The sequence below is a fragment of the Malus domestica genome, chromosome 14 (genome assembly GCF_042453785.1).
Source record: "Malus domestica chromosome 14, GDT2T_hap1".
In the NCBI taxonomy this organism is placed as follows: Eukaryota; Viridiplantae; Streptophyta; class Magnoliopsida; order Rosales; family Rosaceae; genus Malus; species Malus domestica.
The window spans coordinates 26,499,844-26,515,285 of NC_091674.1; the positions used below are offsets into that span (position 1 = coordinate 26,499,844).

At 37.9% G+C, this 15,442-nt stretch overlaps 1 protein-coding gene and 1 pseudogene across 1 annotated transcript; both read right to left on the reverse strand.

Moving 5' to 3' along the window:
• Positions 1–1,240: 1,240 nt before the first annotated feature.
• On the reverse strand, positions 1,241–2,840 carry LOC103424509 (transcription factor WER-like). The gene is made up of 3 exons (XM_008362589.4): positions 2,630–2,840; positions 2,410–2,539; positions 1,241–1,810 (listed from the first exon to the last, which is right to left on the reverse strand). Exons 1-3 carry the CDS (start codon positions 2,745–2,747, stop codon positions 1,354–1,356), a joined length of 705 nt encoding a protein of 234 aa, XP_008360811.2. The 5' UTR covers positions 2,748–2,840; the 3' UTR covers positions 1,241–1,353.
• A 4,900-nt stretch (positions 2,841–7,740) lies between these two features.
• On the reverse strand, positions 7,741–9,743 carry LOC103421698 (large ribosomal subunit protein P2B-like; annotated as a pseudogene).
• Between the last annotated feature and the right edge of the window lie 5,699 nt (positions 9,744–15,442).

The following is a 15,442-nucleotide window of genomic DNA, read 5'->3' on the forward strand; positions in this document are numbered from 1 at the left end:
TGATTGGGTTGCAAATCTCAGAGAAATAAGAAAATTACTATGTGTTCGATTTCAACATTACAATATTTTTTATTTGCACATGCACAAAGGAAGCAAGAGAAGTAGACGAGACTTGCATTTTAGCTTCCTCAGATCAACAGTAAGTTTGTAAACGAACAAAAATTCTTAGTCACTTGGCATGGGAAAGAAGATATAAGCCACCACAAAGCTCGCTGCTGGGAAGATTTTTACATGCACTCGGAGATATATTTTCACTCTTATAGGTTATCATACCTATTACATGATTTGTCTAGTTGTTTAAGAGATTTTTGATATAACTGGAGACATCATGTTTATGACTCTATAGTACTTATCACATGGGCTATCTTTCGTGTACATGTTGCATTGTTGTTATAATGCAGTTTTAATTTTAATTTTTATAAATGCAAATATGTCGATAATTCAACTTTAAAATTATCAATATATATAGTTATTGGTAGACCTGACATTTGGACCCGACCCGATCCGTTAATATTAGTATTTGGATGGATGTTTAACGGGTTGAGTTGCTAACGGATGAATCCGTTAAATAACGGGTCACTTTGGGTCAACCCATTAGACCCTGTTAGCACCTGTTAGTTAATGATGTTTTAATAATTTCAGTAAAGTCTTACCAACAAAAAAAAAACTCTATGCAAAAAAAATAATAATAATAATTGTTAACGGGTGAAACGGATGATCCATTAACTTAACGGGTTGGATTGAACCCGACCCAAACCCGATAAACCTGATCTATTTACAGGTCTAGTTATTGATATGTCGTCAAGAATGCAGTTAACCTTAACCTTAAATATTTGTATATATTTATTGGTCAAGCTTAAAAATGGAAGCACTTAATCAAACAACAGGACTTAGGTAATGCGTGTAGTTTTATGTACAAGTTGCTGGAAAAAGACCACATATCAGAACGTGAACACTGATTGTAACAGAACCTTATGCAGGCACTGGAAACTTCTGCTGGACTCTGACTCTGTGACTATCATTTAGTTTTGTCGAATTGCCCTGATGTGAATGACTTTACTATTTTGAAGATCAAATTTATAAATTATGTGATATGTCATTAATAAAAAATTATTATATTAATTATTTAAATAATAATTTAATTATAACAATTACGTTATATGATTACAAAATTTAGTTTAAATAGACAGCCCCTTAGCAATACCCATTTTAATTAGATTTCGCCGATGGAATCTTCAGATCATCAAACATTTTCACTGTAATTGGTATTTCATAACTATTTAACAAAATATAATTTAGATATCGAATTAGTGTAAATACAGAATTAAGACATACAAAATATAATAACAAAGTTTACAAATTATCAAATTGAAAAGGGTAGTGATCATCCAGCGTAGGGTCCCATAAATAAGGGCTATATTGATTAAGGTCATCACTGTGAAACCAAAATTTGTCATTACTCATCATCGTCGCCTCCCACATGCCACTAAAACCAACCTCACTTGTAGAGCCAATGTGGTCCTGGATGTTCATCATCTCATCATCAAATTCATCAATGGCAGCTGCAGCTTCATGATCACCGAAAATTTTGGAATTGGAATCGGAATTGGGAAGTGGTTGCAGCTCGGAGTTTGACTCTGATGAGGGCATGCAGAAATTATTTTTTGCTCGTTTTGAGTCGGAATAAGTCTTCGCTTTTGTCTTTCCTCTTTTTGAACCGACACCGAGCTTCTTGCTCAAATGACCGTTCCAATGGTTCTTGACTTGATTGTCGGTTCTCCCAGGAACACGGCCAGCAATCAAAGACCACCTAATTAGACAAGAAATAATCATCCAAGATCGAATATCAACTTGGAAACTATATACAGAATCGGAGGAACACTAAGCAGATAATAAAAAGACATTAAACTGTGATTTATATACGAATTATTGTCTGTTTAGTATTTTCGGTTCAATTCTTAAGTAAAGTTTTTTCTTTTTGATTTTTTTGGGTTAATTGGCATACTTGCAAGAAATATATAAAATGCAGAAAATAGTGGTGAAAAATTAATTGCAGTGGACACTTCCCAGTATTATTTGTTGGGACTTGGGATCCACAATGGAACGCCAAGAAAGGTAGAATATTCAACACAGTGATTACTCAAAAAACATTCAACAGTTATAGTAAAACTTTTGCAGGAAAATTGAAGACCGAAAGAAGCAAGTTAATCATGCAGAAGTCATAGATTCTCACCAACCTTTCGCATATGTAAAGTTGATATGCTAAATTACTACGTATCAATTGTTTCTGCTTGAACTTCAATTACAAGTTACTGCCTCCATCCTACCAGACTCGTTTATTTTGAATTTTTTTCAAGATTAATTTGTTTCCTAAATTATTTTGAAGAAAGAGCTAGGTTATGGACGAACCTGTTGCCAAGGAGGTTATGGAGTCGAATGATGAGATCATCTTCTTCCTCCGAGAAGTCACTTCTCTTCACGCTGGGACTTAGATAATTCATCCACCTTAATCTGCAACTTTTGCCGCTTCTCTTCAATCCTAATGCAAAGTTAAACATGCATTAATATATATGTTTGTGTTATGAACTTAATTACACAAATGATTATATATTATGTGGTAATTAATTACCTGAGACTTTATTGACACGATTCCACTTGCCCTTGCCATGCAACGTGATGTAATCCGTCAGAATTTTGTCCTCCTCCACTGTCCAAAGACCTTTCTTATACTCATTCCCACCTCCCATTTTTGGAGCTCTTGCGAAGCAGGAAAGCACGAGAGATAGAGAGAGAGAGAGCTTTTGTTAGAAGTCTAATGAATGTGGTGGCTTCTGACGGATATGTATAGCGCTTGTGCTTATATATATATGGGCACAACTAAAGCTAGTGGTATTTAGACTTGCGAGTGAGTTTGTGAATGTGTGATAAAATTAGTAAGTGCGTGGCAATCTAATTTCACCATCTCTGCAGGGATCAATAATACTTTTGCTTGGCAGTACTATATTGTCATATTCATATACGGTTATACATTTTCATACAATTTTAATCGTATAAGTGATCATTTATAGCCTGCCAGTACTATATTGTCATATTCATATAGGGTTATACATTTTCATACAATCTTAATCGTATAAAGTGATCATTCATAGCCTCATAGGATCTTAATATAGTGAACTTTGTACAGTGTGGTTAACTGCATTATTTTAAGGGTAGTGCTATACACATACTCATTTTATAATTTTTTCACCTCTCTCAATTTTCGATCATCGAATGAATTGAAGAAGATCTTATTAATATATCGTTGATACTTCAATTTTAGGAGTGTGGCTACAATACTCGGGAGCATTGAATATTTCATCACTTAGAGCTTTTAGATTTAATCGAACAATTGTCAAAGAAAACTGAATATTTATTGGATTGCATACCCTTGAGTATTGTAGATAAGTTTATAGTTGTTGATATATCGTGGCTGCTTTTTAAAAGTGTAATTAATTGTATTGTAAAAAGTTGTTATGCAGTAATATATAATGATTAGTCTTTCGTCGGTCTCCGTCGCGCGACGGCAGTTTGCGCGACGGCAGTTTGCGCGACGGCAGTTTGCGCGACGGAGACCGACGAATTTAAGCTTAGGGTTTTCACCATAGTTTTTTTGGGCAACTAAAAAAAACACCAGGGGGCTAATCGAATGCTGAAGGCGGCACATATGGTACGTCTGTCTGCCTCCTTGATCAAGATTGCATATGACTCGCGACATCGTGGAGCGGCTACCTCACAGCAACATAGTATCGTCGTTACTAGCTGTGGTTATATTATTAAAAATTGTTGTCCTATGCAGTGGGAATCTTGGGCAGAAATTCCCGAGGAGACGAAGATACTGGTGCGAGACAAGTTGTCGGTTAGTATATTAATTTTTAGCCTTTTATCATTTTTTTTTCAATTATGTTTACAAATATTATAAACCAAAGTATACTATCTTAATATTATTAAATTTATTACTATTATTTTGTTGTTTTTCATATTTGTAGGTCAATTTTGATTTTAAGGACATATCCTCAGAGGTCATCACCTACTTAGATGAGACCTTCGCAAACCGGTACAAAAATTGGAAGAGTGATCTTCATGCGCATTTTAAGAAATAGGGTGATCTGGAGACTGCTCGCCTACAGGGTTGCCCATCCGAGTTGGTGGACCGGCGAGAGGATTGGGAGTGGCTCTGCAACCATTTTATGGACCCAAAATTTGTGGTATGTACATAATATTTTAATAATAATTCATTAATGTTTTAGTTATTTTTTAAGCATTTTAAAGTAATTGCTTTCAAATCGTCACACTAACATCTATATTATGTGTTTCACAGAAGAAATCTATTGCTGGCAAGATTGCTCGGGAGTCAAGGACACTTCTCCACCATTCCGGTTCGAAGCCCTTTTCGTATAGGCTTGAGGCACGACGTGAGGTAAAAGTATATTACTTTTGAAATTTTATACAATTTATTTTTTATTATTGATTAATAAAGTTTTCTTAATGTTTTTTTTTTCCTTCAGGAGGGTTCTAAGTTCCCAGAGATCGACTTGTTCAAGGATGTTTACGTTCAACCTGGCGATGAGACCAGTGAGCAACTTTATGTAAGTATATGTAATTGTTATTATTCTTATATTTATGAATCATTCAAATATTATTTATATTTTGTTATTAAACATTATATGTTTTTTCTTTATTATTACAGGCTTCTATGGTGGAAAAGTGCCCTATTGTTCTCCAAGAAGCAACATCTCAACTTCCCCCGGATACCCTGATTGAGGACGCCACTGTACCCGAGGATGCAGGTTTTGAGATCATGACTGAGGTTCTGAATCAGAAGTTCGGTCGTTGTCATGGCAAAGTTGTTCGGGGCATGGGGAATGCGTGTGTTCGTGAAACGGGTGCCTCATCTTCCAGATCGACCATAGGAGAGGTCAATGCTCTGAAGGAGGAAGTGACAACCCTAAAAGGTCAGCTTGTAGCCCAGGACGAGCAGATAAAGGCCTAGAATGAGAAGATGAGGGTTCAGAATGAGCAGCTGAGGGCTGAGAACGAGTAGATGAAGGCCCAGGTTAGGACCCAGGGTGACCAGATGAGTATGATTCTACAGGCCTTAGTGATGTCCGGTCTTCAAATCCAGATGCCATCACTTGATCTTGCTCCACCTTCGACCTCCCAACCACTTCGTCCAGCTGATACCTAGTAGTTTGATGTATCAAACCTAGAAGACTACTTATTGTAGTTCTTTCTTTTTTTGTTCGGACATCTTGTATGTACATTTTCATATAGTTTATAATCAAATACTTTTTATTGGTTTATTATTTATTTTTTAGAATTTAATTACAATATTTATTAAAAATTAAATCAAAACTTTTTTTGTCCCAAAAAAAAACAAAAAGTTTGCGTGACGAAGAAGTTGCATAGGTCACGCAAAGTGTCTTTGCGTGACGCACAATCCTACGTTGCGCAATTGTTTTGTTCAAAAAAAAAAAAAAAGTTTGCGTGACGAAGAAGTTGCATACGTCGTGTAAAGTGTCTTTGCGTGACGCACAATCCTACGTCGCGTAATTTTTTTGTCCCAAAAAAAAAAAAGTTTGCGTGACGAAGAAGTGTAATGGTGTGTCGCGCAAAAACACTTTGCATGACGTAGGATTGTGCGTCACACAAAGAGACTTTGCGCGACGCATGCAACTTCTTCTTCACGCAAACCCTGCTTTCACAGGCTTGGCGCGTGACAAAGGTTCGTCGCGCAAATTTTTGCTCGACTTTTTTTTGACTTTGTGCGACGAAGGACCTATGTCACGCAAAATATTTTTTGTACTAGTGTATATATATATAAACTCAAAGTAGAGAGAGTGAATATATATATATATATATCTGTATATTATATTTGCATAATCTGTTATGTATGGAGAGGGAAAAGGTATGACTTATGTAGCATACAGACCATTTACATATTATCAAATCATCACATCGATTGGATGCCATTATTGTCATTGCCAAAGTCGTCAGTCTGTCTCTTTTATCTCTTTCTTTTTTTCTTTTTGTTTTTGGTCAGCTCTTTTATCTCTTTGTTGCAGTGCATCCACACATGGAGGTAGAAGAAGGTCCAGTGTTTGGCTGAACCCAATTAATGAAGTTTTGGATCCTCTTGGCATGTATGGACAATATAAACTTTATTGTAAGCTTAAATAAGTTGCGTGCCTAAAGTATAATTTCAGTTTGACAATATAAGGTGCACATCATCAAATTTCTAAGCTTTCCAATCATGAACCAAATGACAAGAAACTTAATTTGGCCAACAAAATATTGGTAAGGTATCCTATTCATCATTAAGAGGAAGAGAAAAAAAAAAAATTAAGCTCCCTTATTATATTATAACAAAGCTTTGTATATATGCATTATCGTATTCTAAGGTACTTAAAATATGTTCAAATTGATTATTCAAATATTTTTAAAGGTCAATCAATTTACCTAAGATGTCTTAATTAATCTAATGATATTTCTCTTTTAAATGCTAGAAAGAGTTTCAAAACTCAGCTCTCCGTGAGTTTATTTTTTGTGAAAATCATGGAAAGAGCAAGAAATGTTCTTCTCATGGACATGTATGGCTGAAACACAAGGACAAATCACATAAAAATTCAAAGTTCTCCATGAAAAAAAAAGACAATGCGCATGCATGAAAGAAATATAGTAGCTATATATGTCCATACATATGTTCAAACATGAAAAAGGAACCAACGTGACACACATGGATTACCAAATAAGGGAAGAGATCCTCTTGGATCTCTCCCACCAATCAATTAATTCGGACCCTTAAAATTTGATCTAACGGCTAAAATTATTATAACTTTTAAAGATGTCATTTTTTGTAACTGTTGGATCAAATTTTAAAGGTCCAAATTAATTAATTGGTGAGGCTTATATTCGCATGCATGAAATGGTGATACATTTTCGTTCTATATGGTAGCGTTTGGTACGCAGACGGGACGGGACGGAACGGATGTTCTGTGTTGTGTTTGGTACGCGCAGGACGGAACATGCCAGTTGTTCCGTTCTGCGTTTGGTAGCGCATGGACAGAACGGAACCAAAAGATTAAAATGACTAAAATACCCATGTTCCGTTCTGCGTTTGGTAACACATGGACGGAACAGGACAGTTTTTTTTTTTTTTTTTTTTTGTTCAAATTTGAACACTATTATCCATTATTTGTTTTTCTTGGTCCAAATTTTAATAGGTATATGTTGTGTTCCACATGCAAACCCTTTTAAAATTTGTAATTTTTAATCTCCCAGTTTTCTACAACTCCATTCAAATTTTCAGCACAAACCCATCAAATTTTATTATGCAAATTGCAAAACCCACACCCTTATTCAATTTTTAGTTCCTAATTTTGGTCCTTTCAATTGTGGGTTGTTGTTCTGGGAGTTCAGGTTCTGCAAACATTAGAATTGGCCTTGATTCGATGGACACCCCTCTAAATATTCCCCATTGCATTGCGTGGCAAACCACACAAGAGCACAGGAGAAATGTTGAAGACCATGTTTCATGTTGTTCCGTTTTACGTTGTATTTGTTGTTTCGTGTGGTTTGGTTGGTTGTGGTTGATTATTGGAACCAAACACCGACGTCCGAACAGTAATGTGTTCAAAGGCATACTTTTCGCTTCGCAGGTAAATGAACCAGACCCGCATTAAACCACAAGCAAGCAATCTTAAGTCGACTCAAATAGATGGTAATAATATATAAAGCAAATTTCTTTGATCACTTGCATATCGAAACAAAATTTTTGAGATCTAGAACCATATCCAACTACAAATAGAAACTTAAAAACACAGCATTGGTCTGAAAGTAATACTGAAGATGTCAAGTCTTGATACAGGAAACGCACCAAAAGCAAGTCCCTTAGTCGAAAAGGCTGAAACCCATATCCTGCAAAAAAGAAAAAAACGATTTTAGTAGTTATTAAACAATCACAATAAAATTAGAACAGCCCAGCTTGCAAACAAAGCAAACTAGATATTATCAACAGCTGCATTTGACATAATATACTTACATCGTCTGATTCTTCCTTTTCTTCCACCTTCTCCTCCTCCTTCTGCTCGGCAGCGGCAGGAGCAGCAGCCCCACCACCACCGACGGCTGCAGGTGCGGAATAAGCAACTGCACCACCACCAGATGGAACAGATGCCAACTTCTCCCTTCCAGATGCGATTAGCTCGGTGATATCTTTTCCCTTGACTTCGGACAATAGCAACTCAATCTTGTCACTATCAGCCTCGGCTCCAACTGTAACCAAACAAATAATGAAGTTACATTTCAGAGTGCAAAACGTTGTTGTACAAATAATAATACACTTTTTTTAAATACTAGTACCAAGGGCAACCTAAGCATCTTCTCCGTGCAAACAGTACCTTGTCAAGGATAATTTACTACTAATGACACATCTCACATATGAAGGTATTTTCTAACTTTTCATCATCCCGGATAACATAATGACCGAATTCCAATGACAAAACCACTTCCATTTCAATACAGAAATTCAACCATGCGCATGGATATAGGTTGCAAGACTGATTATCAAAATTCCATCTCAAGTTAAAATTAATAAAAACTAATAGACGAAATGAGCATTACGCAACCGAAATCTCCACAATTTTGTTTTAACATATAAACTAAATGAATAACTCTTTCATCCAAAAGTGGATGGGTGCAGGACTAGAACCCTTGCCAATGGTGTAGGGGTTAAGAGTTCAAAACAAATTCAAGCTAAGAGGACTAACATGACTAGGAAACCTGTATATAAAAGACTACATATACTAATTATCAGCATCCGTATAACAAACCGAAAAAAATCCATCAAACATAAATTTAAATAAACCAAGAAAAGCCCACAAACGGAAATCCCAATTTAACACAAACAATACAATGACAATAATATCAATTTTAACTTGAATCGCACGTCGTTGCAGCAACAAAGAATTTTTTTTAATATAAAAGTTACCTGATCCAAGAATGTCCTTCAAGTCAGCAGCTAGCTGAGGGGCTCGCCTTCCCTCCCAAAACAGCGAGCAAGTATGCAGCAACAACCTTCATCTCTGCCCATCCAAACATCACAAGGAATCAGACACACACACACATTTAAACATACACATACACGCATATACATATGAGAATCGGAAGAGAAATTCAAAGATTTATGCACAAAAAAATCAGATTCAATTTTCTCTATGGTATTACGAAGATGGATGCAGGTATGTTGAGGAGAACTTACCGTATTACGTATAGGGTGAACAAAGAGAGAGCTTCGTAGCAGAGCTTCAATGGCGGCCGGATAGGGAGATGCAGATCTGAACAATTGGGTAAACAAAGAACTTACCGTATTACGTATAGGGTAAACAAAGAACAAATAAAAAAACATTTGAACAATTGGTTTTCACTGTAATGCCATCAAATTACAAAGAAATTTTTTTACAGAGAAAGAGAGACCGAGAGCTACACAAAAACAGATCGAACCTGGAACGGAGATGCAGATCTGAAGATGCTATACGGAAGAGGATCGCAGAGCTGCTACACGGAAGAGTTGCGAAGGGGAGATGCAGAGCCGCTACACGGAAGAGTTGCGAAGGGGAGATGCGAAGAAGATGAGGAGGAAGGTTGCGAAGAGGGTCAGCGGCTGAGAAGAAGAGAAATGGTTTTTAGGGTTTGTTATATGATTTTGATGCTGTAAATTTTGAAAAAGACAAGGGGCATTTTTGTCCTAAAATGTTAAAAATTTCTGTCCCACGGACGTGGAACAACCCGTTCCACAGGGGGGAGGTGGAACCAAAAATCATCAAAAATTTGTCCCGTGGAACACCTCGTCCCACTCGTTTTAGGCGCACCAAACGCGGGACGGAACGCCTCGTCCCGTTCCGTCCCGTCCCGTCCCACGTACCAAACGCACCCTATATGTTTGTTTCACTTCACTTTTTTTGGTCACGTTGGTTTTTTGCTTGTATGTTCGTTTGCATGAATGTTTAAGTTGTACACACAAATCTCTAGGCAAACCTTATGAATCATGCATGACGTGTAAAACGAGAAATTAATTGTTGTACTCAGAACACGGGTAGTATAAGACTTTTCATTATGTAAGTAGAGAAAAATTTTATTTTCTAAGTTGTTAATTTTTTTAACACAAGTATCTCATTACTTGTATAATAATACTTAGCATACCATCTTATGTTCCAGGCTGAACCTCTCCCTTAAAAAATGATGAAAAAAACTGAATAAGAATTTCAAATGTTGAGGCAGATGATGATGGACTACAAAATTTCTGGATTTTGCGTGTACTTTCTCAGGTCTCTGAGACTATCTTTTTTCCAACCTGGAATTCCGGTGGGGGGGGGGGGGGGGGGAGAGAGAGAGAATCTGATTCTGGGGCTGGTAATAATTCACAATTTGAGTTGAGCTAGTTCTGCTGCTGCATAATGGTAAAAGGCAAGGAAAGAGATCATTTTCAGATTCATTCCATCAAATTCTATCAATCAATCAATTCAGATCCTTGAAATTTGATCGAATGGCTAAAAATAGAGGGGTCCCTTAAAAGTTATAATAACTTTAGCAATTTGATCAAATTTCAGGAGGCAGATTCTCTGCCCTCCCACTTCCCGTGCCCTCCTGTTTGTGTGGTCACGGTTAAACCACGTCAACATTTTATATTACTATTCCTTTTTGTCTTATTATCTCTATAAAAAATATATATAAAATGTTAACATGGCTTAACTGTGACCACACAAAACAGGAGGGCATGAGAAGTGGGAGGGCAGAGAATCTGCCTCCCAAATTTCAAGGGTCCGGATTTGTTGATTGACAAGATTTGGTGAAAGGGATCTGAAAATGATTCCTTTCCAAAAGGCAATAATTTGATGTATATGAAAATATAATTTCATGTTAACCGAAGAATTCACAGTACGTATGAGATTCAAAACCCAGGTGATATATAATTATTGCTCCTAATATTTTTCCATTGGAAGTGACTAAACCATCATATATATTTTTACGAAATAGAGATCCACATAGTAGTTTCTCTATAGTTTTTACATAAAATGACTTGGTTCATTTCTTGATCATATTTTCCAAAACTTCCACCGACATATTATATTCAAGGGATACTGCTTGGTTTCTTCATGGGCTCTAGCTGTCTGATACATATGTAAAAATATCTTGTCAAAAACATAAAAAGAAATTTTTTTCACATATGTATTAGATTGTTATTTACATTCAAATGCGTAAGTATGAATGACATTACAAAGTAAGGAGCCAAGTATTTTTTTTCCCATAATGTAATGTTTCAAAGTTCACACGCATGCATGCAGCAGAGATCATAACCTGCTTGACCTAGTTGGCACTTTTCAGAAAATAAATACGAGAATCCACCAGCATTCAACTGAGTCGTCCGTCATAAGTCAGCAGAAACTCTTAGGCAATTGAATTAAAAGAATAAAAAAAAGGGAACTTTAACGAAAAGCATCCGGTACTGTTCACTTTAACGAAAAATCACATTTTTACACTAAAAAGTCAATCTTGGTACTATTCACATTACCCTTTATTTTGTCCTTATCATTAAAACTCAAAATTTTCAAGGCATTTTTCATTAGTTTTCCTTAAAAAAAAAGAAAATTTACCGAGAGAGAGGATCTAGGAAAGCTGCAATAAAAAAGATCCAATACGTTTGGTTTTAGAGCAACTCTAGCGTTGCAAAGGTCTCCTACGGTTACTCACTATTGAATCCATTCAGTGGACAATTATTGTCTTAAATAACAGTAACTGCTTTTTGCATCTCCATTCCTAAACTGAATAATCATGACAATAGGTAATAAAATATTAGTATTTTTTATTTTATAAAAATAATACAAAATAATTTTATTTAGGGACTAAAGTTAACACAACTTTTCAAGAGTCCAATCATTTAAGGATGCGTTTATTGCACCAGACTATCTCAGACTGGACTAGCTTTAGGGACTAAGGTGAACTGACTTAGACTAGGCTAAGATGAACTAATTTAGTATAATGTTTGGTGTAGTGTTTGACTAATAATAAAAATAATAAAATATAATTCTCCTTTTGTTTTCTTTCTCCTTTTTCTAGACAACTCCATTCATTTTCTCAAAAACAAAGGAACTCTGTACATATATAATTGTGCACCAAAAAAAAAAACCGTGCCCCAAAATTTCCCTATCTAGAACCTCAATCTCTATCTCTCGACTGTTGCAGAAGGAATTTGGTTTGCAGAGCACCCTTGGTTTTGGTTATTTCCTTTCGGATTTGAGGTCACAAAATTTTCCTATCAAATCTGGGTTTTGCAGAGCTTCGAACGAACTTGCTTTTGCAATTCAAATTTGGGATTTGCAATTCTTGTCTGGGTTTTGCGATTCAAATATGGGTTTTGCAATCTCAGCGAATCTGGGTTTTGTGATTCGAGCGGATTTGCAAAGATGTGCAGATGTGTGCAGATAGAGGACGCTAAGGTTGCAGAGAAGATGAAGTTGTGGTCGTAGAGAAGATGAAGATGTGGTTGCAAAGAGGATGCCATCAGAGCAATGGGAGCAGGACGTCAGCGTTGCATCACCCCCACCTCGGATTCTCGAGCCACTGATTTGTGCCGGGCCTGTCGCTCGAGCCCCCACTTGCGCTAAAGTCCGCATGGGCTGGAATTGATTGCTGGGGCTATTGGCTCCTGTGCAAGCACTTGTCCATTGAGCTACTCCCTCCGCTGGACTTGCTCTTAGTGTAGAGAGTGAGACTACACAAATAGGGAATGTGTGTTCGTCGGATTCTTTTTGTGAGAATTATAAGAATTTGTGAATTGTGTTCGTCAATAAAAAATGATTTTAAATATTATTATTTAAAATTAAACACAAACATCACTTAATAAAAATTAATTGCATGATGTATGATAAATGAACATTGTTTGTACCATACTTGACCAATCCTGAAACTACTGAGCACCGGTCAACGTTATACATTCAAGGATCCAGAAGAGTTTCCCTCCAACTAGGAGGCCAATCAAAGCGCGACACGTGTCGACATCAGAAGTCAATCATAGCGCAACACGTGTCAACATTAGAAGCTAATCACAACACGACACGTGTCAATGTCAGAATGAAACTAGAAACTCTCTTCTATAAATAGAGATCATTCTCTCACAATATTTCCTAATGTCATTTGTACTAAAGCATTCACTAGTACTCACTAAAGGAGAGCTTGAACCTATGTACTTGTGTAAACCCTTCACAATTAATGAGAACTCCTCTACTCCGTGGACGTAGCCAATCTGGGTGAACCATGTACATCTTATGTTTGCTTCCCTGTCCCTATCCATTTACATACTTATCCACACTAGTGACTAGAGCAATCTAGCGAAGGTCACAAACTTAACATTTTTTGTTGTACCAAAGTCCTCACTGATTTTGTGCATCAACATTTGGCACCGTTTGTGGGAACGACACTTATTCCTACTCTCTTCAGCTTTGTCAAGCTGGTTTCCACCATTCGTACACTTTCTTTTGACCAGGCATCCTTTTTCAACATGGGGAGCGAAGGAAACCACAGCACATAGAATGACACCCCTCTTGCACCTAGTGCGAAGCAACGAAAAAAGGAAGGAAAAAAGGTTGCTCTTCAAGCTAAAGTCGATGAGCTAGAAGCTCAGAACAACAAGATAGCAATGAAGAATGAGGTCCTCCAGGAGCAGTATGAGAAGCTCTTTAAGACGCTCCACGAAACTAGGCGTACTCAAACACGTGAGCTCATTGCCCCTGTGGACATCAACCATCATCTAGGTGCCCCCCAACACGGAGGGTTACCTTCATTCGACATGGGTATCCTTGATGAGGAGCGCGCTAATCATCAAAACATTGATCAACATGAAACTTCTCTCAACCAAGCTGCTTCGACCCGAAGCAAGAGAAGTGGAGGAAGACACCTCCTTGCAGAAGGGTTAGAAGGATCAAAAGCCGTTTATCGTGAATGCCGAGACTTCCTAAAGCAACGTCGAGAGAATCCCCTCCACATATGCTTGAAGATCAATGACCCAAGGGTTTCTGAAAGACTCGGTCCCCTCCCACGACCCATGCCAGCTGCCAATCTAGGGAAGAAACAACAGGTCCCAGAGGAACATGAAGGTACATGGGACTTTGAGGTATTCCGACAGACTCGCCCTAGAAGTCAGTACGGCGAGTCCAAGGAAAAATCACACGCCCTTGCTCAAACTTTCCTACTTCCAAGGGGCGATGGAGACTTACGAAAGAAAATCCCAGTGGTATATGACTCCACTCAGGACCCCCTTGTCCTACAGCTCTTTAAGGAAGTAAACAAGTTAAAGGCCGAACGTCAGGCCGAGATACTTGATTGGAACCAACCCAGGCCTAGCCCTCTCATAAGGAGGATCCTTGACACCCCCTTCAAGCGAAGATAAAACAAAACCTTGGCTTGCAACTTTATACTGGAAAGGAGGACCCGATTAAACACCTTAACCTCTCTACCCTCTCTGGTGGAGCTCTAAACTGGTATTGCCGTCTTCCACCTGAGATGGTAGACTCATTTGAGGAATTGAGGAAACTGTTTGTTTCTCAACACATTTTCCAGACCGATCATTTGCACTCTGCGGACGACTTGTACATTATTCGCCAGAAGCCAGACGAGTCATTACGTATGTATGCTGGCCGTTTCAGCCATAAGTATTCCCGTTGTGCCTAGGCAGACGACAAGACTGCCCTCAAAGCCTTCACGGCAGGCCTACGTGACTGTTTCTTCAAGTACATGATCAATGCCAACACTTGGAAGACTTACTCTGAGGTGATGACAAATGCTTAGAACCATGCCTCCGCCGAGGCAAAGACATATCAAGGGAAACCCCCCACAGCCACCCATTATTAGCAAGTAGGGAGTGGAAGCCAGATCCAACCAAATGAGAAGACCTCGACCTTCCAAACGGCAGCGATGCCTCCCCCTGCCTTACTTAATACTTTTCTAAGTCAACAGACATATCAATCTCAGGGCAAAAGGAAAGATTTTCATCCTCACCAGTCTCATTTTAGTAAAAGGAGTAAGGGACACTACCACGATAACCAAGGGTATCGCCATGATAATCCCCGACCCTAGGCAGTCAACACAGTGGGTCAAGCACGTGTTAGGACAACCCCTACCCCGAGGTATGAGGCATACACACCTTTGAACGCCACATGCGTGGCCATTTACCCCAGCATAGCACACTTGATATCGAAGCCAAAGTCGAGGCACCCGGATTACAAGCCCACGAAGAACACTGGCACGTTGTGCTGCTATCACGAGCATAACGGCCATGATGGCGAGAAATGTATCACCTTTCGTGATCATATTGAAGCTTTGGCACGTGAAGGAAAAATTGATCAATTCCTCT

Excerpts from the sequence above, each read along its gene's own strand:
- LOC103424509 (XM_008362589.4), bottom strand. The coding sequence starts at position 2,747 with ATGGGAGGTGGGAATGAGTATAAGAAAGGTCTTTGGACAGTGGAGGAG. Across the intron at positions 2,540-2,629 it reads TCGTGTCAATAAAGTCTCAG|GATTGAAGAGAAGCGGCAAA; the intron begins GTAATTAATTAC and ends ACTTTGCATTAG. Across the intron at positions 1,811-2,409 it reads CATAACCTCCTTGGCAACAG|GTGGTCTTTGATTGCTGGCC; the intron begins GTTCGTCCATAA and ends TTGTCTAATTAG.